This window comes from Chamaea fasciata, unplaced genomic scaffold (genome assembly GCF_029207755.1).
Source record: "Chamaea fasciata isolate MVZ Bird 193981 ecotype frontalis unplaced genomic scaffold, bChaFas1.0.hap1 SCAF_1, whole genome shotgun sequence".
NCBI classification, from domain to species: Eukaryota; Metazoa; Chordata; class Aves; order Passeriformes; family Sylviidae; genus Chamaea; species Chamaea fasciata.
Window position 1 is genome coordinate 59,061,005 of NW_027094086.1, and position 23,246 is coordinate 59,084,250.

At 42.3% G+C, this 23,246-nt stretch overlaps 2 protein-coding genes across 3 annotated transcripts in view; one reads left to right on the top strand and one right to left on the bottom strand.

The window, feature by feature from the left end:
• Positions 1–12,678: 12,678 nt before the first annotated feature.
• Positions 12,679–21,241, bottom strand: PTGR3 (prostaglandin reductase 3). Its single transcript, XM_066184524.1, has 2 exons — positions 20,435–21,241; positions 12,679–14,463 (listed from the first exon to the last, which is right to left on the bottom strand). Exons 1-2 carry the CDS (start codon positions 20,737–20,739, stop codon positions 13,539–13,541), a joined length of 1,230 nt encoding a protein of 409 aa, XP_066040621.1. The 5' UTR covers positions 20,740–21,241; the 3' UTR covers positions 12,679–13,538.
• Positions 21,242–21,728: 487 nt separating this feature from the next.
• Positions 21,729–23,246, top strand: part of TSHZ1 (teashirt zinc finger homeobox 1) — a 57,550-nt gene continuing 56,032 nt past the window's right edge. For both annotated transcript variants that reach the window (XM_066184511.1, XM_066184517.1), the window contains exon 1: positions 21,729–23,246. This exon is cut by the window's right edge and continues 1,089 nt beyond it. The gene's annotated coding sequence lies outside the window, so the exon portion shown is untranslated.

The window sequence follows — 23,246 nt, forward strand, 5'->3', positions numbered from 1 at the left end:
AGGCAGGAGTATCTGGAGATTTTGTAAAGTATCCACATGCACTGTTGTCTCCCTGCCCCCTACCCTGTTATTGCTTATATTTCTGTTCGTTATGTACAGTGCTTTCTGCTAGAATAGTGTTAATATTCACTTCATGTGTGCTTCACTTTTGCACCTCCCCTGAGTGGAAATAGCATGGTGAAATCTCTTTAGACCTATGATGTCTACATTTGGGACTGGGAAAGGACATGACAGCTTTTATGGCCGTGCAGCTGCACAAAACCTGCTTGTTTCCTCTTTATCAATGAACGGCACCGAGTGCTCAAGGAATTCAGCAGCTGTATTTTGCTTGGAATTATATGTGAAGGAGGATCCTCCTTCTTGTCATTTTATTTATCATTAACAGCCATTTTAATTTCTTCCCAGCGGCAATTATACTGATATCACCACATCTAAATCAGAAATGACACTGTAGTGGTTATGTTATGTTGACTGGGCATCACCTAATTTTTAAGTGGCATTCTTGCCCCATCATTGTGATTATTTCCCTTTCTAATAAGTAATATAAGAAAATATCTACATAATAGGAAAACATACAGATTAACATCTTCCATGACAAACATGTTAACGTCACATATTAATCACGGTAAATAGAAGTCATGTTTTACATTTTTCATCTTCAGTACACTGTTCTCTTGACAGCTTGCTTTCCCTCTGGTTTTATTCTTTCCAGTCCTGGTGTACATTCCACTGCCTCTGGTCACCCTGTTAGTTGCAGAAGGAGAAGGCAGGTCACATCCGCCTGGTTAAAAGGAAGAAAAGGGAAAACGATGTTACTGGGTAACGTAATATTGCTGCTCTTCTCATTGCATTCATGTCTGCATGAAGGGACTCAGATACGTGCAACAAACATATGTGTGTGATAATGAGATTGTTGGTGGAAAGTCATCTTGAAAAGACAAGGAGAAATTAAGCTTGCTTACTTATACAAGTTAGAATGACAAGATGCCAGTGCTGGTCCCGCTCATCCATATAACAGAGCTCTCCTTCCCTGTTCAGCTGTATTGGGAGAAGCATTTCCTGTGAAACCTCTGCCATGGCTCCACCATAAAGCAATCTGCCTTCCTCCCTTTCATACACCATTTATTCTCACACTCGCATCATTGTCCTGATTTCAACTGAGTGCCTGCTAGCAAGCACCTGTATTAGAATAATTTAGGAATTCAATGCAAAGCCTTCATATAACTGAGTATTTATTTGTATTGGTGTACTCTCTCATCCAATTTTAATTGAATACTTAAAGATGTCAGTGGGGAGATGTGCAGGTTGCTCACAAATGCTTAATAATGTGATGCATCGAGTCAACAAATAATGCACCTTTCTTTTGCTATCTTGAAGATTAAGATAGGATATCTTGGATGCTATTGACAAGGAGAGAAGTGTGGAACAATTGGAACATATGATAGTGTTAGATAACAATAGCTATCCTTATGCATCTTGAATTGAATGATGAAGCCATCAATTAGAGAAATAGCCCTCTGAGTATATATCATGGACAAGAAGAATACCAGTACATTGCATTTCTGGATGGAGATCTCAGTGATCTGTAATTCAGAAAGGCAGTGAATAGTATTTACTGTCAAACTAATTCTGTTACTTTGAAAATCAGAAATCTTTTGCCCGAGCTTTTTGGTTTTGTTTGGTTTGGGTTTTTTTAGCTACAAGACTCTTTCAGTCACTGAAGGTATTTGTACTTTATATTAATAACTTAAACAGTGCTTTCTCATTTAGTATTAAGATGCTATTCTTCTTCACAGTAAGCATATTTAGTGGACACTTTCAGGGCTTAAAGGAGCACGAGGAGCCTTTCTTTCTAGTTGCTGTCTGGTCTCTTAATTAATTCTTACACAGGCATGGGGATCCATTCACACCCTATGACTCTGTTAGTGTCCCACTCCACAACAAGAAGCAGACCCAGGATACACTCTATGCCATAGCCTCTATTTTCAAGCCAAATTCTCTCGTGTTCTCCTTGGAATGTCTGATAGTTTCTGTACCTTTTGCACCTCCCAGATTTGGGTCTTTTTTTGTTTGTTTTATTATGTTTTGTTGTTGGGGTTTGTTTAGTTTTTAAATAATCATTAGTATTGTTTATAGCAGAAAAGCAACAAAAAGAGTCAAAGAGATGGAAGATGCATTATAATAGGTAATGAATTCCTAGCTTTTACAGTTTCCATTATCAGTTTCATTTCTTTTACTTACATTTTGAAGTGAGTAAATATACCATGGTCATGGCCAAAACTTATTCTTGGATCTTTACATAGGTACCAAAATATACAGCAGCAGCAGTAGACAGTGAAAATGGCTCTGCAGGAGAATAATGAAAAAATATGAGGAAAGTGTAATTAACAGAGTGTTTGACAAACTATAAAATACAATTGAAGGAATGAAAATAAGTATTCATGACCATGATCTGTATTATTATTTTTGTTGAGGTTTTTTCAACATGGACTCCTTTGTGTGAAATCAGCGTTATGATCTAAATGTTTAGGTCCTCTTCATGTTTGTTTGCTTTTATGCAGAAGGTCATTATATTAAAAAATGGATCCTACCAGGCATGCCAGTGATTGTTGCAGTGAAGAATTTCTAGAGCCTGAGGGGATAAAAAAGAGTCACTGCCTTTCCCAAAAGCATCTGAAAGAACTAATAAAATTTGGTGGATCTCAAATGTATTGACAATATATGGCCTGATGAGCATAAGGAAAAGCTTATGTCTTTCAGGAAAACAGCAGGTAAAAGAAATTGCTGTAGCTTTCCCTCTTCTAAATCTTATCAAATGAAACCACCTACAGGACGATATGCTTCTTGAGTGCACTTTGCCCTGGAAATAGTGTTGTATTATCACCCAAAACATAAATAATGCAATAAAAGAAAATGGTTGTTGTCTTCTTAATGAGCTATTGTTAAGGCACCCTTCACTCTTATCTCTTTTCATAGCCTGATGCAAAGAGCAGCATCCAGTGGTCGAGAGCATATTTTGAGTGCTGCTAGGAAAGTAAAAACGAAAAAACAGGTTTAATTATACTGCTTACTGCATCTAGAGGTCCATGTGGTTTGACCGGCTGTGTTAGGACACCCTGTAATTTGGAGGAATTCTCTGTGCACTGGCACCATAAATGTACTGCTATCAAAAGGATGGTTAATAATCTAAAGTTGGCTGTTAACATTGCTGGAGCTGGTGTCTGTAATTTCAGTGAGTGACCTGAATGACTCTGCAATGAAAGACTGAAATGTCACTCTCCTCCTTTACTTTGTTTGCCTTGAGCAAAGACTGCTCCAGATTGTGTACATCCACCGAGGTCCAAATGATGAAAGGGCAGTGCGTAAGTGTAGATTCAAGGCTCAGCTAAATCTCCGTGCTCTGGCAGAATAGTAGGGAACATGAGGAAGAGGGCACGGGTGAAAAATAGGACGATCTCCTCTGGAGAAGCTTCCAGTGTGGCTATCTTTTCCCATCTCTGAGCAAAGTGAGCCTGGCTATAGAGGCCTGGCTCTCCCTTGCTCTCTTAGCTGCCAGCCACAAGTAAATCAGACCTGATGCCTGTGGCTAAAGGCAAAGCAAATGGTTTCCATTACCCAGGTATTTATTTTGCACCTGCTGCTGTGACATCTGTGTAATAACAGTTACATATGACAAAAGGTAGTCTGACCTGACTTCGAGTATTTCATCAAGGTGCCACAGACCATCCAACTGAGACACCTGTGGAGTGGCAAGTGCAAAGACGTTTGCTGTCAGGAATCTTAAACCCTTGTTTCCAATGTGCCTTGTTGGTACAGCTCAGTTGCAGTAAAGGAGTAAAATACTATCAGTAAATTTCAGAAAGTTCAGTATTTGCATTTCATTTGGAAACCTATGACATTTTGGCATATTTTTACTGGAAGGCCAGAGCAAGGCTGATTGAAGATCAGTGTCGGCATTAAAATATACAAGGTATGGAGAGCTGGTGTGCTTCAGTGCAAAGTCAGTCTGCCAGGCACAGAACCAGGGAAACCCTGGGACAGAGAATAGGACTGTTAGGGTTGGTGGTTTTTTTTAAATACAGTGTTGAACAAAGAGATTAATTCACCCACAACACCCTGAAAGTATATTTTCTTGGAGTGAGACAAGTTCTTAGAGAAAATATGCTTGTTTTCAGAGCTTAGTTCATATTTCCTGATGTACAAGTGTCAGAACTGGGGGTTGTTCAACCTTTCCACTTAGAGTGTGGCAGATAGGAAAGCACTGGAACAGCACCATTCTCTGTATTCTCTCTGGTACAGTATGGCTAGTTTTCAAGGACCAAGGAACTTTGCCATCATTTGGATAAGCACGGATGTCAGTTGTACTCTGGCAAAATTATGATGAGAAGTTCCAAAAAAATCTAAGCCTGAGTGACCATTCCCCTCCAGCTATCTTGAAGGCGCTATCAAGAATTTGTTTACTGAAAATGCTAAAAGGTACTGCTGCCATTTATATATGACTGGTAAAGTTCTGACTATTTCTGGAAGCAAAGAAATAATTGCTTTCACCTTCCCACCTTGCATTGTCTGTAATTAGATGAAAATGTGACATAATGCCAGGAATATAGAAGAAAATAATCTAGAAAGCAAAGACACTGCTATTAGTGCTCACTGCAGTATACTTGTGAAGCACTTCTGTTAGATTTAGGACTGTATCTGATTTACATGCAGGGGAGAAAGCCTGAACTCATCTGAGGTGAAACACAGACTTTGGCTTTCCTCCAGTCACCTGAACACACCACTATCAACATCCTTTTTTTGCCCCCACTAGATACAATCCTTGTCTCTACAGCATCTTTTATCTACAGCCCATCACTCATCTTACAGGGTTCTAGTTCATACCATGTGACCCAATGCTGAAATGTTTTGTATTGCTACAATTTCAAGTTCATTGAAAAGGAGGAATATTTGGCTCTTTCCTCTTTGCGCCATGATGTGTGTTTTGTGACTGCTGAACACAGCAGCTTTTCACCAGAAAGGAAGAAGTGCCAAAGAAGTTGCCTCATCACATTAACAGAATGAGAGACACTGCAAATTAAATCACACAGGTGGAAAAAGACCTTGGTGGGTTGTTTTGACCTTTTTCCCCCATGTAGGTAGAAGAGATAACGCGTATTGTAAAGAAAAAAGTCAGTTTCTGAGGTAAAATGTAAACTGGATATATTTTCCGTAAATCTGCTCAAATTTTGTTGCAGAGCATATAGGCAAAACTCTGTGCTTTCTTAGGTTTACATATATTATAAGACAACTTGATCTACGCCCCTCTGAAAAGTGAGAAAAGCCGGAAACACTTCCAGCAGCCTCCCTCTCTATTATTATTTTCACCCTTTATTTTTTGTTGGGAGTAGGGAGAGAAGCTGTGGAAAGAGGGAAAAGGGATGGAAAAAGGAGCTATCAAGTAAGTCAAGATTATGATTTACAGGAGTGAGGGGAAAAGCCGTTTTTTTGAACTAGGATGGAGAATAATCTGTCCCTCACAGTCCAATTCATTTAGAGAATGCCTGGGAACTGGAGGGTTGCCTTTTTAGCAGTTCCTCCAGAGCAAAGTTTGCTTTGCCACCACCCATCATCTGAGAGCTCAGAGCTTGCAAAGCTGCTCCCATTGCCACCACAGCTCTTACAACATCATTGACTGCAAACACTGAACTGAATTTCCCAAGACTTTGGGAGTTATTTGGAGGCCCTGGGAAATTTCACTACAACTTGAGGTTAGGCAGGTCTGTGGGTTAAAACTGTTTTTTCCAGCAGCATGAACATGCACACAGAAACAAGAGCCGGGTTCTCCTCAGAGACTGTTTTTACACTGTTTCAAGAGCGTTATTCTTGTTCCTCATTTACATTCCCAGGAGAGGAAACCAACTCAGTATCTCTCTTATTTGTAGGCACTTGTGATAGCAGATTGAGGTTTCCCAGCTCAGTAAGAAGTCAAATGATCCAGGAACTGACTATGCACCTCGATTACTGAGGACATAGAAAAAAAATTGTATTTTATCCACTTTCATCTGGCTACTCTTGCCACACCCTGTGCAGGGAGGAAAGGTATATTATACTGCCTGTATGCAGGTGTTATTTTGGAAGTAACACGACCCAAGGAGAACACCTCATTAGGGCTTCAATGAGGGATTACACACAGGTGTCAAGGGGCAAATAAGGCAGGCGTTTTCAGCATTATTCTTGTTTAATGTTATGAAATGGCTTTCAAAACTCTGGATGCAAATAAAAGTTTCCAATAGGCTGCCAGGAACAGTCATGTCAGTAATGCCATGCCAATGTGAATGAAGTTGGAGTGGTTATCTTTGTAGCAATCAGACATGACACAAAATGCATTTCTGTGGAGTTCTCTTTCTTGGGTGGTTGAAATCACTTGGCTGGCAGCCTTGTGCCTCCCAGCTCACCTGAGGCATGCTGTAATCAGCCAGAACCGCGCTGCATGTCATGTCTTACTGCTTCCAGAAAATATACAAATTTCCTTTACTTCTATTCCCTTTGTGAATGACTCCCTTAGGGGTATGGTTTTAAGACAGCACACAAGAAGCCTTTGCACAGATCCTCGTAACGCATAATGAGATTTGTGTGCCTGCCTACTTTCTCTGAAAATGAACCCTAGAACAGCAGAAGTGACTTGGTCTGGCACTTGCTTGGTCCTTTTGACCTCCCTCTTGTGACAGAAGAGAAAGACTTCCTCCTCCTTCTCTTACAGAAAGCCTGGAGGGTAGGTTTTTATGATGTGCTGTCTGGTCTTGCAGTAAACAGAGGTTTTTAGAGTCATCAGCTCCAGTTCTGAAGAAAGATACAGTTGTTCAGCACTTCATGGGATAAACTTGTCCTAAGAGTACAGGTGCAACGAGTCTGCATGCCCTATGAAAGAAGATTTGAACGCAGAGTTTTTTGCATCAAAATGACATCAGAAAACACTGTAAGTCCTAGAGACGTAACTGCTTATGACAAGTAAAAAAGTCTCACCTGCAGAATAGGTGCCATGAGCTCATTCTCTTTCCAAGGCTTTTTTTTGGTATTACTGTATACTGAAGTATTCAGTGAAGTGGCTCAGTGAGAATTCCCCTACAAAGATTCATGTAAGCTTCTTGTACACAGCCCATTGTTAATGTGTTTTTGTACGACCTACAAAAAAAGTCAGAGAAAAAACATGCTATAAACCACCACCAAAACCTCTGGGCTGTTATGGATTGTGGGAAAGTTTCTTGCAGTCTGCCAGGATCCATGCTGAGTGCCTAGGGAGCTGAAAACTACTCTTGTCCTGTGATAAGGGCTTTACATGAAGCAGGCTCTGCTGGAGGCACAGCAACTTACAGCTTGTGTTGAACCAGCACCGCCAAAATGCCCCCTATAACCAGCATCAATAGAAGTGATATCGAAAATGCTCCTGCCCTATAACCTAAGTAAAGAATGTGAGTTTAATGGGGAAATATACATCAGAAAGTATAACTGAGATCAAGGTATTGTGTGCCTATGCCATGAACACAGAATTCTGTTGTTTCTCACTGAGAACCAGCAGGCTGTACCTCACAGTTTCTTGGGTTTTGCCTTGAGCCTGGTCTAGATGTACTTCTGCACTAGTAAAACACAGCAAGTGCAGTAAGTGTTTACCCCCTCTGACATTACCATTTCATCTGGTCTAATAAGATCCAGCTTTTATTTGTGTGTGTAGCTGTGCCTGTGAGAGGCAGGAAGAACACACCAGCTGGGGAGGAAAAAGGAAAAAGAAAAAAGAAACTACTCCCGGGTACCTACCCAAGGAGTTAATGGATTGGGGCATATATGAAGGAGTTAAAACACTACGCAGGTACAGATCCTGTGGCAATTACAAATGTTACTGAAATAAAAACCAGAAACAGGAAGCCAAAAAACAGGTCCCTAAGGCAGGCATCTGTCTTAAATGATATCATTTGTCAAGTTTCCAGCATTTTGTGGTTGTGAACACAAAAAGAAGTTCTGTGTTACACTAAGGACATTACATACTCATTAGTTGGAATGTTCCTGAAGTACATAATACAGGATTTTCATTTAATAAGAAGCAGCTACTTGCAACTGCATTGCACATAAAATAAATTCTGGGCACACTAATTGCCATTCAAGGATGTCCTACCTAATTTTTGACAGGTTTTTCTTCCCCTCCCCCCTTAGACTACACTGTAAAAATTGTAAGCAGATTCTATTACTGAAGTTTTAAAATCTTTGGGGAATATTTTCTTATTTCTGAAATCTGAATTTCTTCAGTCATGAGTTATGAAGTTTTAAATGCAGATATTAAAGAACAAAAGCAAAAAAAAAAAAAAAAAGTTATCCACAGGAATATTGTAGCAAGAAGTGGAGTAATACATACATATACATGCGTGTATCTCGGTACAATAACCTTCCAAGTCATCTCCCCCCATCTCAAAGAATAAACCTGGCTTTAATTAATTGGTTTAGTTCCTCTATCTGAACACTATTAGTGCATTAGTTTTAACTAATATATAAGCTTCCCCCTCACTGCCCTGCCAATGACCTTAAGCTTCACATGGTAGGAAAGCTACTTGCTGTAGAATAGAAAAGTAATTTATCCACCATGATTGTTCAGTCCTGGCCCCTCTGTAAAACAGCAACTGACAATTGTGCTGTGTTATGGATGGTACGTTTGTGGTGTGTACAATAGTGGTCAGAGCATCAAACTCACTTCCCTGAACACTGCAGGCAGGATTTGAAAAGTGATTGCAGAGAGACGCGACCACTTGCTGAGCGATGTCCCTCCATTTCCAAATCTATTTTTGTTTTTTTCCAAGTAACTCCCCCTATTTTTTTTCTCAAAAGAAAGATTAGTGTTGTTTTCTCAGTTTAAGTAAGAGCAGTATGTAGTTTTCCATTCATAAAAGTATGTCATAATAATAACAATGAAAAAAGAGGTTACATTGTTTTTATTTTACCTGGGATTTCCCTGCTTCTTTCCACATTTCAGCATTCAACATATTCCCTCAAAACATAATAAATTTCTATTCTGTAGCTTAAGGGATCCATCAGTTAAAATGTTAGTCTTTCATCTTTATTACCCTCCCATTAAAATGAAAGAAACCGGGACACACTTCAGTTTAGAAGAAGCAATTTAGTTGGTAATGTCCTTACTACTCAAGTCTTTACAAAGAGAGAAAGTGCATTATTGCTTATATTTCACACATCTATCTGCATAAGAAGCAACTAAAGCTTTCAGACACATACGATATTAAATTTAATAATATTCTTTGATTAGATTATTTTATTACAACATTTTTCCATTACTAGTCATTTCCCGTACACATTTACATTCATAAAACCTGCAGGTTTTTCTTTGTTTGTATGTGTTTATACGTATCCATAAAGCAAGGAAAAGATTTTCTGGTTTGCTACAGCTGTTAGATTTGAAAAGAACAGATTAATAACTAGCCACCACGTAGGACTAGGTTTTCTTGTACACTGCACCAGTAACCCTTTGCTATAATGAGGACACAAAGAGGCTCACATCAGGCTGCTCCTCTTCTTCATAACTCAAAAGCGTCACAGTGGCAATAGCCTCTAGTGCTATTTGTCTTTAGTGCAGTTGTGACACTTCGGCATGATCCATAATTTGGCAGCTATTTACCGTGACATTTCCCTTCAGTGCAGCCATAACATTCAGTGAAGCCATTATTTGGTTCCATTTACCATATAAATTGTATTGTCGTGCATGCATGCTAGCAGCTACATTAGGTACCTGAAAATGAGTAAATCTTGTAAAATAGATACTAACAGCTATTCAGCAGAGAAATTTCTTTACTCCTCAGACAGAAGCAGGAATATATATAATATCTGCAAACACTACTGCAAACTTTTCCTTGAGAGACTGCAATTATCTGTATTTACATGACACAGCAGTTACTCATATCCACTTACTAAATATACACTTTATGTGTATATACATTACACACATTTGCACGCATACAAACATACAGCAAACTACTGCTTGGTAGAAACCCAACTTGATTCAAAAAGGTATTAGGAGAATCCAGCATAGCAATTAAGTAGGAAGCATATCTGTAAAATGTGCTGAGGGTTGCAAGCCAGGAGAGAGCGAGTGAGTACGTGTGTGTCCGTGTGCGCGTGCGTATGCACACATGTGACAGACTCAGGAAAAAAGCCAGCTCTTCATCTAGTTCTTTGTTGTTTTTCCATGGAAGCATATGTGTGTAGGGAAGGGAAATTCGGTTATTAGCCTCAGCAAACAATGCCAGATTCCTCTGTAGCAAATTCATTTAGAAAGGTAAAATTAGGATGTAGTGCTAGCAGCCACATCTCAATGAGCTGCTATTATTAATAGTATTATTATTTAAATCCCTGCTCTCTACATATAGTATACTTAGTACTTTCAAGGCAAATGCATTATTATTTTTAATCATTTAAGTCCCCACTGTGCACACAGCTTTTAATACACCTTTTTTGCAAGCATATTAAGTGTATTGTTATTAATCCCTTGCTGTGACTCTACAGTATTTCTTTTCCTTGTATGTTCAATGTCCTATCATCATTTAAACCTCTCAGTGTGTGCATGCCATATACATTTTCCTAGGCATCTAATATTTAAACATTATTTAAATCCATCATAGCTTACTTATTCAAAGGCAGCCCTGCTCCCACAACTGTAAGTTTGCAGAATGTACTTTTAAATAAAGAGAAGTTAGGTTGTTTCCTCCTGCTGCAAGCCAAAATTTATTATGAAACTCATCAAAAAGGCCTTATCTGCATGCTTAAGAAATACTTTTCACCCTCTCTCCATCGATAATGCTCTCTTTCAGCAATTTAAGCATAGAAGTTGTGTCTTTAAAAACAAAAATGACTTCTTCATTCCATATTCATTCATGGAAGAGTTTTCATGTTGACCCTGAGCTACCCCTTCAGCTTAACATAAACATTTGATGAAGAAGACAAGCCCAATGACCATAGCCTAACCTAAACAACAAAAGGGCTATGAAATTTGCACATTGGCTATCCAAGTCATGCATATAACAAATGTAAACCTTTTACTAATGCTGTGATCAGTATGAAAGTGCCAAACAACAATCTGAAGCCAAAATTAAAATGAACAACATGTCATATCTGAATATATATGTGTGAAACCTCCAAAGGTTCCTCTCTTCCCCTATATTGATCAGTGAAGAAGCCTGGGGCAGTTGCATTATACAATGTTATATATGAAGTAACATGTTAAAAAGAAAGTAGAATGTATGTCCAAACAGAATCCTGTTACAGGAAGAATTTTTTATGAGAAAACCATATGGAATTCACTGCCTCAGAAACACCAAATCTATTGAACTGACAGTGATCAACACATCTGAAAATTGGGCCAGTTGGACGGTTTTGGCATTTGACTGCAGGAATTTAATTTGAAAAAATTCTTACTCATGCAACTCTTCTGCACATATCAGATATAACCAACTGTATTTGTTTTTTATTTTGCCACAGTGCATCTCAAACAACATTGTTTTTTTAAGATGCATTTAATGACCAAGGACTTCACCTTATCCCTGAACAAGAAAAGACATCACATGACAAGGAATAAAATGCTGAGAACTTTGCGTGCTCTGTATGGTACTTGAGTGTTTGCATCCTTCTAGCATTCAGCTGGAAGGCCAATATACCTTCCTAATGATGCAAAACACAAACACAACACAATATTTGTGTTATCAGAGATGAAAGAAGAAATATGTTTCTAACTTTTCTTACTTAAGACAAAGATCTTACTTAAAACAAAAATCGTGGTTGTTTGATGCTCACCTTGAATAAAAGAGAAAAATGGTCACAAAGACTCAATCCATTCTGCCTTTCCCCAAAATCCATCGAAGTAAGACTAAACCTAGCAGTCAGGCATGGCCCAAGAAAGGGACAGTTCTCTATCGTACACAATTCTTTATGATGTTAATGACATATGTACTAAAAATTTACATTAAGAATGCACTAAATCAAAATTATTTTTCTACCTGCACTACTGAATAAAATGTATGTTTTCCTGTGTTACAATCAAAAATGTTGTGTACAGTCAGTCCTGAATAATGCCCTAAAATTAAGCGTATCCTGGATTTTCTCCTTCAAGTCCTAGACATTATCAACCTATCATTATGTTTATTATGAGGCATATGATCTTAGGAAATTTCCATCTCTTCAACTGCATACAAATGAATGCAATTTCAAAAGATGTGGCAAAATTTGCCTTTAAGATCTTAAAAGTTTGCTATGGAAGAAAAAGACGAAGAGCAAGCAGTTTCAAGTATTTTATTGTTCTGGAAAATATTATGCTTCTAGATGGAATTCCCACTGCATGTACCATTAAAAATATCTACTAGATGAGGAAGAATTTTTGAAACTTTACAAAACCCTTTAACTGCACCCACTAGAAAATCTATGGGTGAGCATCAGTATGTGTACCAGGCATTCTGACTATAGATTTAAAACCGTCCTGCTGTTTGTAACAGGGCTTCTGCAGAAGCAGTATTTGGTAAAAGTAGAAGTAGCAGCCTGATTATGGTAAGTCCCTTCAAGAATGATCAGTCAAATAACTCTGAAAAACAGAATATCTGAAAAAGAGCTACTCAGCAAGAAACATATAATTATTAATAAATGCCACAAATATTTAAATAGCTTTTAAAACTTTATTTAATCTTCAAAAAATATACAGGGCCAGAACACACATGAACATGGCTCAAAATCCCATTCCAGTAATCTTTAAATACTGACTAAAGGGGAGATTGGACAATAAACAGTAGCTGTGGAAAATGAAAAGGCAACAAAATGAGACTACATTGCAACTTGTAGTTAAAGATTTAAAAGAATATTGCGCAGTTGTTTATAGTTACGAAAGACAGGATTAAAAAAAAAAAAAGTCAAGTTGCTTAATATTACTGACATGTCAGAATTGGAGGATAAATTTCCCTGTGTAACCAGTCAAGGAATATTACTATGATCCATGATGCAACTGAATTATGATTATCATGTTTGTGACAGAAAATCAAGAGCGTTTTTTCACAGAAACTTCAAAAGATTAATAGAGCAACCCAAAGATACAACTCTTTACTTATTCTTGTTCTAACAATTTTATTTTTAAATCAGGGAATCAAAATTGCTGAAAGATTTTTTTTCTAAGCTGAACTACATATGAAGTCTTATCAAATCAGGCTGACAGACTAAATCTGTCTCTGCATCAAGACTTATTCTGTCAAGAACAATGTTCTTGTCTCACGCTAACCTAAGTGACAGTATCAAACACAGGCCCATTATGTCCCTGCTTCAGCCACTGATTTAAACACTTCTAAGAAAATAAAGACAAACAAAACAAAACAAAAAAAAACCTCAACAAACTCATCTCTTTTCATTAACACGTTATTGCTGTTTTTTAATATAATATCCATTACTAAGCTTAAAAATAGAAATTGTTTCTAGTAAATCTGAGGCATAAAGTGCCCATTTTCTCTCTTCTGATTTATATCATTGTTCTGTTTTTACAGCTTACTGCTGACAGAGTGAGGTAATTCAACTACAATTTTTCCAATGTTTTTTCCCATGTACATGTAATCTACAGCACGGAATACAGATTCCAAGCCAGTGAACTTGCCCTCCGGAGACATGTCTCCAAAGTCCACCTCACAAACCAGGTCTCCTCTTTCATACATCTTGAGCAAATGCTGCAGAGCCATTTTGTAGTCAGAAAGGTAATGGTTCAAGAAGAAACCCCGGACGCTAGCAGACTTCTTCAATAGTTTTGCTGGCAATAACTCTGCTTTAATGGGCTGGAGGCCAGTGGGGTTTTGGTAGCCAGTGATAAACCCAATAACTATCAGGCGCCCTTTGATAGCCAAGGCATTGAGAGCCAAGTCAAACATCTTTCCCCCAACAGATTCATACACCACATCCACACCTTCGGGGTAGTCCTTTCTAAGCACAGATTCGACATTTTCAGTTTTATAGTTGATGGTATGGTCACAGCCAATGGATTTCAGAAAGCCACCCTTTTCATCACTGGAGCAGGTTCCAATCACATGGCATTTTGCCTTCTTTGCAAGCTGCACAGCGAACTGGCCCGTTCCTCCAGCTGCTGCTGTCACCAGAACCTTCTTGCCTTCAGATAGGTCTCCCAGCTCTTTCAAACTGAGGTATGCAGTTGCACCACTTACCATTAAAGTCAGAAACTCGGGTTTCACTGAGGGTAGAGGGACTGCTTGTTTGGCAGGCACAATTGTGTATTCAGCAAAGGAGCCTGCTTTCACGTAGGCCACAGCTTGACCCACTGTATAATCTGCACTAGCACTGAGTCCTAACGCTACCACTTCACCGACACCTTCAAAGCCTATATCAAAGGGGGGTTTAACTGAAGCGTCATATCGACCAGCTGAGTAGTTTATATCAGATGCATTAATGCCGACAAATCTAGAAGAAAACACAAATGTATTAATGAGATTTAGTCCTTACCAAGTTTTCATTGTATGAGAAACCTTGTATTCAAATTTGTGGGGTAAGTACAAGATTCATTCTGATTATCTGTATATTTGACTAATGAGTACACTCCAAAGATTACTTTCATCAGACTTGCATAGTTTCCATCCAGTTATTCTAGAATTATAGACAAATTTTCTAAACAAAAAGAAACAATAAGAAGCTGTAAAAAGTAAAACCCAAACCCAAAACAAAACAAAACAAAATCTCTTGAATTTTCCTTAGGTCCACTTGACTAAGCTAAACAAGCTGAAAATAAATCTGAAAAAGATTAAAACATGAAAATTAATTGACCACTTCATATAAGATGTGAAAACACAGAAGGAATAAAACATGCAGAGCGGTAAATATGTGGATTCTGGCAACAAATTTATATTTTTGAATATAATAATACTGTTAATGACTAATGATCATATTAACTATTGATGTCATTTGCAAGGTCACGTTACTGTAGGCAAGTACTTTTTAATTGATGGAGTCACTACAGCAAATTTGCCTTTTGATGTAGCTAATGTCAATGTTAAAAAATTTTTCTTTATATAAATTACTTGCAACACATCAAAACAACCTTGCACAAAGGAATAAAATTGTAAAACTGAATATCAAGTCCTACTGACCTCTAACAGGTGAAAATGGATGGCTTTTTTTTTTTTTTAGAGAAAGATAGAGACATTCTACAACTTGATTAAGAGCTAGAAGATAATGCCTAAAAAAAAGTTGCGATCTAGCTCAAATGCAAAGACTATTTATTTTTTTAAGTAACTATCTTTACACAGGCAAGAGAAGAGAGACTGGGGAAGGTTCTGCTAACTGGAAAATATAAAAAAGAAACACATGAAACAGCAAATGCCAGGACTATTACTATGTGTGGATGTGACAACCTAAAAGGTGTATTTGACACCATGCAAAAGCTGCAGAAGTAGGCAAACAGTGCGCTTTTAATTGTTGCAGTTAGCAACAAGATCTGCTCATATGTGTGTGTAGTTTTAAAATGCTTGCACACAGAGCGAGGAGAGCTAAAACTGGTTTGCTCCTTTTGATATCCCTCATTCTTTACAACATGGGGAGCTTCAAACTTTCACCAACGTTACGTACAAAAAGACACGTAAGCGTAAACATATCTTTGCACAAAATAGGTAAAAGTGACTGCAGCTCTCGGTAATCCTGCCTTTAACTCGCCGTTCTGCCGCAACAAAAAATGCCTACGTCTTGTCCGCAGATACTTCTACTATCCCGCTTTAAGGTGACTCCCGCACAGGAGTGCTAAAAGATGTATAAAAATTGGTAACGGAGTTGCAGCTTCCGAGGCGCACCGCGTCCCTCGGGCGCCAGGCGAGACGTGCCGGCGCTGCACCAGCCTCCTCCCGCTCTTACACCCCAACTTCTGGGGAGGGGAGCGGGGGCTGAGAGCCCGGTGGGGAGCCGTGCTCGCCCCGTCACCGGCTTCGCCTAGCTGGGGCTCCCGGTAGCTGCGAGGGCAGCCCGGGGCGCCCGCTCTGCCCCCGACCCTAACCCGCAAGGGAGGTCCGGGGTCCCCGCTGGGCTCAGCCTCCCTCCTCTCGCTCTCGGCGCGCGTCCGCCCTGGCAGGACGTGCAGCCGCCGTGCCCGCGGCTGGAGCAGCGCACCCCGACAAGGGCAGGCAGCGCAGCGACCGGAGAACAAGCCCCCCTGTTTTTCAGACCTTCCTCTCTCGGCGCTGCACGGCGGCGGCCGGAGCACAAAGGCAGGTAGAACAACAAACACTCTGAGGACAAAAACTTTGCGTGCGGCGAAGGGGCAAGTCGTGCGGTGGGCAAGGCGTCTGCCGAGCAGAGCTCCAGCACACGCACCGTTGCTTTTGTTCTGCAGCCGGAGAGGATGCGAACCCTTCCCCGCCCGGACCGCACCGCAACTTGTGCGTGCGGCTGCGGGGGCCGCGGCGCAACTTGGAGCTGCCCGGGCGCTCCCCGCCGCGCCGGGCATGGGATGAGGGCTGTCCGTGGGGCCGGGGCCCGTCCGTGCCCTGCACACTCACGCGTGCACACAGACAGACAGACACGCGGGTACACGCACCCGCTCCCTCCCCGTCTCTGCGGGGCTGCTGTGCCACGGGAAATGATCCTCCCTGAGCTTCTAGGTTGATCATTATTAATCAACGCAGCCTGCCGTCTAGCCCTCCCCTCCATTTTTTTTTTAACCTCCTTTTTATTGTGTGCAGACTCTAAACTCCTGGTCGCATTGTACGGCCTTTTTTTTTTTTTTTTTTTTTTTTTTTTTTTTTTTTTTTTTTTAACAAGATTGTTTAGTCTCTTAGATTCCTTGCACATTAAAACGATCATAAGCACCGTGTGGATTAAAACATAGTGTCTAATTTGCCTTGTCATTCCAGCTGACAGAAGAGAGGTGGTTGGATGTGCCTGCAGTTTCACAGATTATTTTGCTTTTAAAAAGTAGGAAAAAGTACGAATTACAAGTTAAAGATCAGTTTGCTGACTTCTGAGGCTGAGGAAAGTACAGAGCACAGAACTAAAAACTACTTGGGAGTGCTAGTGGGTTTTAAGACCCCTTCCAGATCTTTTACGTTGCCTTCATTCACCTCCTTACTTTAAATCTATTCTTTAATTTAGAAGTTTGTAGTTGAGTTTTGCCCCTTACATTTCAAGACGCAAACCTGAGGCAGGGTGTGAAAAAAGCCTGAGATTGGCTTTTCTCAAAATAATTACGCACATTGAGTCACCCGTTTTATTTATACTAAGCAGTGTTGAAACCCCTCGCACTGTTTATTATAGAAAACAGGAGGACGCTGCCGAGGGGAAGAAATGCCGTTTTGTGTACCACAACAAAGAGTGAGACACCGAAAACCAGCATCACAGCCTTAAACACAGACAAAACAAAGTCATCCAAACCAGTACTACGCAAGAAAAACATTATTTAGACCAAACACCCAGCAGGAATAGCCCTCCACTTTCCCCACTGTGATCCCTTTAGTCCCTTGGTTCAAAAAAAGAAACTTTCTCAACCCCTCTTACTCCCTTTTCTATAAACTCTGGTCCCAGCTTTCAGCCCAAAAGTAAATCCTTACAGGTATTTTGGCAACGAAATGTGTCACTTCATCAGGAAAATCTTGAAAATCCCCCAACAACTTTAAGAAGGACCAAACCTTCACAGCCTTTGGACCTTTCTCCTGCAATAAAAAGGAAAACACTTGCTTCCACACCCATCCCTTTCCCCCCTTCCCCCTCCCCCCCCCCACCCCCGGAAAACAGGACAAACGGACACACGAAACTTAAATGGCTTCATTAAGGATTTATCACCTTCTCCCCTCCTCTCTCCTACACAGAATCAAAATTAAAATTAAAAAACCAGCTTAAATTAATTTCTAGTTTTGAAGGATATTTGAGTAGAAGATGGGTCATCCTTTTCTGTATAAGAAAGTAATAATGAGAGTTGCTGCCATAGCTCTCTAAAGCAAAAGAAAGTTTCCCCTAACTGCATCTTATTTTAAAATATCTATCCCACACACAGATTTTAATTTTCTATTCCCACATATCCCAAACCAGATTTTATTGTGGTGAATGAGGACTGTTTTGCATGAAAATAATTAATACTATTAATTAATTAGCAATTAATACTATTCATGGGCATGACTGGGACTAAAATGAACAAATCTGTAAATGGTCTCTTGGAACCCAAGTCTTTCAATGTTTTAATTGTATGCTTCTACCTATTAGAAAATGTATAGTTGTATTTTAGCTTGGTTGGTTTTTAAAAAACTAAATAATCAGGGACCCATACTTTCGGGATGGGATAGTCCTTCCCCAGAGTGACAGAGAGAGGGGGAAACATTCAGAACTTGCTTCCTGCTGCAGCTTGTATATAGTGAATGTTTTACAGTAACATAATTCTGTGTCTTCTGTGATATTCTTCAGAAAAGAACAGTAAAGAGAGAAGAAACGCCACAAATAATACAAAATTTATGAACTCCACATCTACACTTCATCACTCACCTCTTCCTTCCCTGCATCCCCACTCATGCATGTTTACCAGTAGAGGAACATGTGTGTAACAGGCTGATGTGTTAAAGCTCAGCAATTGCCTGCCTGAATCGGTGGACCAGCTCCTGCCTTTAGTGTGGTATGAGCCATTTTACCATGAAGTGTGCATGTCCCATGAGCACCCAGGGAGCCCACCCAGCAAAGGGAGGGAGAAGAGGGAGAAGGGAAGAGATACATTGGAAGCTGTTAAAAGAAAAAAAAAAAAAAAAAAAGGAATAAATTTTAAAAATTTACAAGAGGGCGGGCAAGGGAGTGGGATGAGAAAGACTCCAAGTGCGTGTGTGGGAGGGAGGGGAGTTGAGAAACAAGGATGTTGCTCTGCCTTGCATTACCCAAGTAGAGTACTTGCTACTTGTATCTCAAGTCTTTTGACCTCTTCCACAGAAAGGAATTTAACTCCAGCCGGATGGCTGTTTCACGCCATTACTGGATGCAGCAACACAATGTTTTAGACTTGAGGTTTGGAGGGAATTTTGGTCTCAGAAATCTTAGTGGGAGATGTCAGCATCGAATTTAAGTGCCACAGCAGCTTCCTCGTCAGTGCCTGGAAGAGTCCCTGTTCTTTCTCCACATCAATTCTTCACCCTGTTATTTGTGTGTTACATATGGACACATACATGTCACACATACAAGCACAGTCACAACACTGCCTTAGTAGACCTCGCAGCATTGTTCTCAAGACAATTTAGTGCTGCTTAACATCTTTAAACTCCCACGGCGAACACGGTAAACTATGTGTTACTACGAATTCCTTGCTTGACAAGAACCTGAGAGCTCTGCTCTCTCCCGTGCCAGCCACGCAGTCTGCTCCAAAGTTCCCGGAGTTTCGGCTTCCCCTCGTGAGCAAAAAAACCTCTGAACTTTAAAAGGTTTAGTTTCAGCGCAAGGAAGGACGGCGTCTAGGAAGGAGCCACCGAGAACAAACAGGTTTTATCGAGACAGCCGTGGGGGGAGGCACGTTTTGTCCTCGGAGTCTTCATTTCACGGCGAGCTGGTCATCGCGCCGGGCGTGCGATTTACGGTGTATTATGCTAAGCAAAATGTCACCTCCTCGCTCTTCGCCTGACCCTAAAAGCTCCTCTCTAAAAGCCACCAACAACTGCGGGCCCGCGTCCTGCGAGGGAGGCCGAGGGCCGCCCTGCCCCCTCCGCGCCGCCCGCGCTTGGCGCGCAGGGCCGGGGGTGGTGCCGGGGCTGCCCGGGCGGCGGGCCCGGCCGCGGCCTCCCCGGTGAGTCACGGCTGCGCGGGGGCGAGGCAGAGAGCGGCGTACGGGGCAGCGGGGCCGCGCCGAGGAGACGGCGGCCGGGCCAGGCCCGCCCGCACACCGCGATGACGGGGCGCTGTGCGGCAGCGTCCCCGGGGGACTTGTGCGGGTGCGCCGGGGACACGCTTACGCCCCGGGCACTACGTGCGTGTAACGAGCCCGGGCAGGCCCCAGGGAGGGGCCCTGCGAGCGGTTCGCTCCGTCTCACTCCCTCCTCGGCACTCACCGAACGTAACACTCGCCTCTTCCCCCCCGCCCCCACTTTGGCACAGGGGCCCTGGAATGTTTCTCTTCCTTCGGGCAGGCGCACGCCGGGAGCAGCGCGCACAGACACACACAGACACACACACACACACACACAGAGAATCCCACCAGAGGGGGAGGAGGAAGTGTCACCCCCCACACACCTGGATAGGGTGACAGGGCTGTAGCACCAGCCGTTCAAAACAACAACATCAACAATAAAATGAAATTAACAGTCGCCAGATGGCGGCTGGTACAACTTTGGAGCCGGTCTCCGAAGTGAGGGAGCATGTGGGAGCGAGCAGGCCACAGGGTGCCAGGAGTCGGCGGGGGCCGGGGCGCGCGGGGGGGGGGGGAGCTCACCTGTTCCTGACTAGGAGGTCTCCGTCTCCCGGGAGTGGCACGGGCGAGTCGTGCTGCAGGGTGACCGCTTCCCTGAAGTTTTGGCTCAGCTTAGTCACCACCAGCTTCTTCATGGAGCTGGGGATGGACGAGCCCTGGAAATCCAGAAAGTGACGGGAGTAGGACATGTCCAGGATGGGCCGCGACCAGCTACCACCGAAGCAGGACCAGGCGGGAGCCGCCGCGGCGCAGGAAGGCTGCTGCCGCCACCACCACCGCGCTGCCCGGGAGCTCAGCAAAGCGCCGCTTTTCGCGCTAAAACTCATGCCCTGCCTCGGCTCTCCTGTCCCGCCCCGCTCGGGAGAGCTCCGGCTCGGGATTCTCCAGGCAGCTCGCAGGACGCGCCGGCAGGAGAAGCTCCCCGCTCGCAGCTATGTGTGTACGTAAACAGAGCCCCGTGCAGCAGGTTCTCCCTCCCTTCCCAGCCGGCCCCTCCGTCGCACAGAGACGCCGCCGGAGGAGCAGCGGCAAGATGGTCCCCCTGCAGCAGCCGCTCGTCTTCTGCCGCCGCGGGCACTACCGAGGGGCGAGGCCGGCCCGCTCCCGCGGCCGTCCGTCCCGCAAGCGCCTGCCCCTGCCTGCTCTGCCTTGCCAGGGAGGCAGGTATACGGCGGGCCGGAGTATCTCCTAAAGGAGGTGGTGGTGGTGGCTTTTAGTTTGCACCCTGCCTCTGACTAAAGGTTTTAAAAATAGGGGAGGGGGAGAGGAGGGATAGACAGACGGACAGAGAGAAACGCCTCGGATTACCCCCCACCCCCCGCTCCTCTCTTTAGTTTACAAAAAGAGGGTATCTCCCTACCAAAAAAAAAAAATTAAAAAGGGGAGGAATAAAGAAGAAAAAAAAAAAAAAAAACAGAAAGAAAGCACGGTAAATTATCGGCCGGGAAAGGTTAGAGAAGTGGGGAGAAGTTGCAGCTAATCTCCGAATGTTGTTATTAGTCGCCGCCGAGGAGCCGCTGCCCGCGGGCGGACGCTCCGCCCCTTCCGTGCGAAACGTTTCACTTCCTCGCAAGGTGCTACGAATCAACCCCGAGACGGCGGCGGCGGTTCCGCGCCTGCCGCGGGAGGGGATTTAAACGGGCGAAGCTCTTCCCGCCGTCGCCGTCCTGCCAGGAGGGGAAGGGTAACAGGCTGCTGTCAGTTTGCTTGGGTCGCAGGGGTTTCACCCGATCCCTGATACCGCCAGAAAATCTTGCCCTCCCTTTCCCCCCCATGCTTCTTTCTTCCTTTTTCTTAAAAAAAAAAAAAAAAAAAAAAAAAAACCCAAAAAACCCCCCCGAAACCCCAAAAAATCATATAGTCATCCCCCCCGGTGTAGATTACGTTTGGGTGAGGGAACCTGCTCAGGGAATCAACTGAACCAAGGGACCAAAGTCCGTGTTGTCATTGAGCCGCCAGTCCCAAGTTGGTACAACTGCGTGGAGAGAGGCAATGTAATAGAGATGTTGCACTGATATCGCGTGTAGTTCTAGAATTAACTCCATCCTAACAGTATAAACAGCTCAATGCTTAATTGTGCGGTAGTAAGAAGAAAGAAAATCCCCTTCTGCCCGAAAAAGAACAAAACTGCGGTTCCAAGTGTTTTCCTTTAGGAATCGGCTGGGTAGTTTTTATTTGCTTTCTTGACTTAGAAAAAGAAGAAAAAAAAAAAAAGGAAGAACCCTTCTGTTCTCGCAGCTAACATTATATAAATCCCCAGACACATACTGTGCAAAATGTATTAGCAGTATGTTTCATATGCTGCAGTTCTCGCTCTGCAATCTGTTGGTATTTTAAAGTAAGGATGAACTGTAATCTCCCATAAATCATTTTTAATTCAATGCTGGGTAGACGTGTGCCACGGCGAAGTATCATCTCCTGCCTGCCTCTTTTTTTTTTTTTTTTTTTCTCTCTTTTTAAGTTTGCTGGAAGAAGACCTCTGCTGAAGTTAGATCAGCACATGCGTCTTGCACAGCACTTTAGCAAGTGGATTATAACAACCCCCTCTACGCGTGTCTCACATGAGGAATCTTTTATGCCGTGCTGTATTAAGACTTTTTTTTTTCTTTTTTTGTCATATTGTTTAGCTCTGGGAAAGAGAAAAAAATGAAAACAAAGCAATTAAAAAGATTGACAGGTATGGGTTTGTGTGAGACCTATTTGTAATTGTCAGGGTGACGTGGGCAAGAGGAGGAGGAGTAACAAACTGAAGCAGGAAAAGCAGCTCGATGTGTCTGTCTATCAGTTGAGACTGTCTGAGAGCCCTGGGATCCGAATGTGTGTTATATTTCAGTGAAAAGAGAAGAGAGGGAGAGTGGATCTCTTTCTCTCCCAGGAGTTTAGGGGGGGGGGACAGTTCACGTTAATCTGTCCCACTCAGTGAATGTCTTTTCTTCCTCCCCCCCTCCCTCTCTGCACACACTCTCCGGGGTTTTTCTTGATTTTGCCAAATTTTTTTTGTGTGTGTGTTGTTTTTTGGTTTTTGGTGGTTTTTTTTTGGTTTTTTTTTCTTCTGTTGCAGATCGAGATCAGCAAAAAAAAAAAATCCATGATAAAAAATGTGTTTGCATTATATTTAGTAGCAGAAGAAGCTTCGATTTGTGGAAGAAAAAAAAAAAGGGAGAGCAAGAGAGAAAAGTAGTCCTCTCCGGTGGTGACACTGTTTGATCTGTGACTGTTTGGAAGGTGGAGGAGTGACTGACATTTCCCATCCGGTGTATATGTATGTATGGGGGCTTTACTCCTTTTTATGATTTGCTTCCTTGCTCTTAGACTAAGTGCTGGGAGGAGAAGG

Coding starts and splice junctions, on each gene's coding strand:
- PTGR3 (XM_066184524.1), bottom strand. CDS start 20,739: ATGAGTTTTAGCGCGAAAAGCGGCGCTTTGCTGAGCTCCCGGGCAGCG. Junction 14,464..20,434: donor GACCTCCTAGTCAGGAACAG/GTGAGCTCCCCC, acceptor GTTTTCTTCTAG/ATTTGTCGGCATTAATGCAT.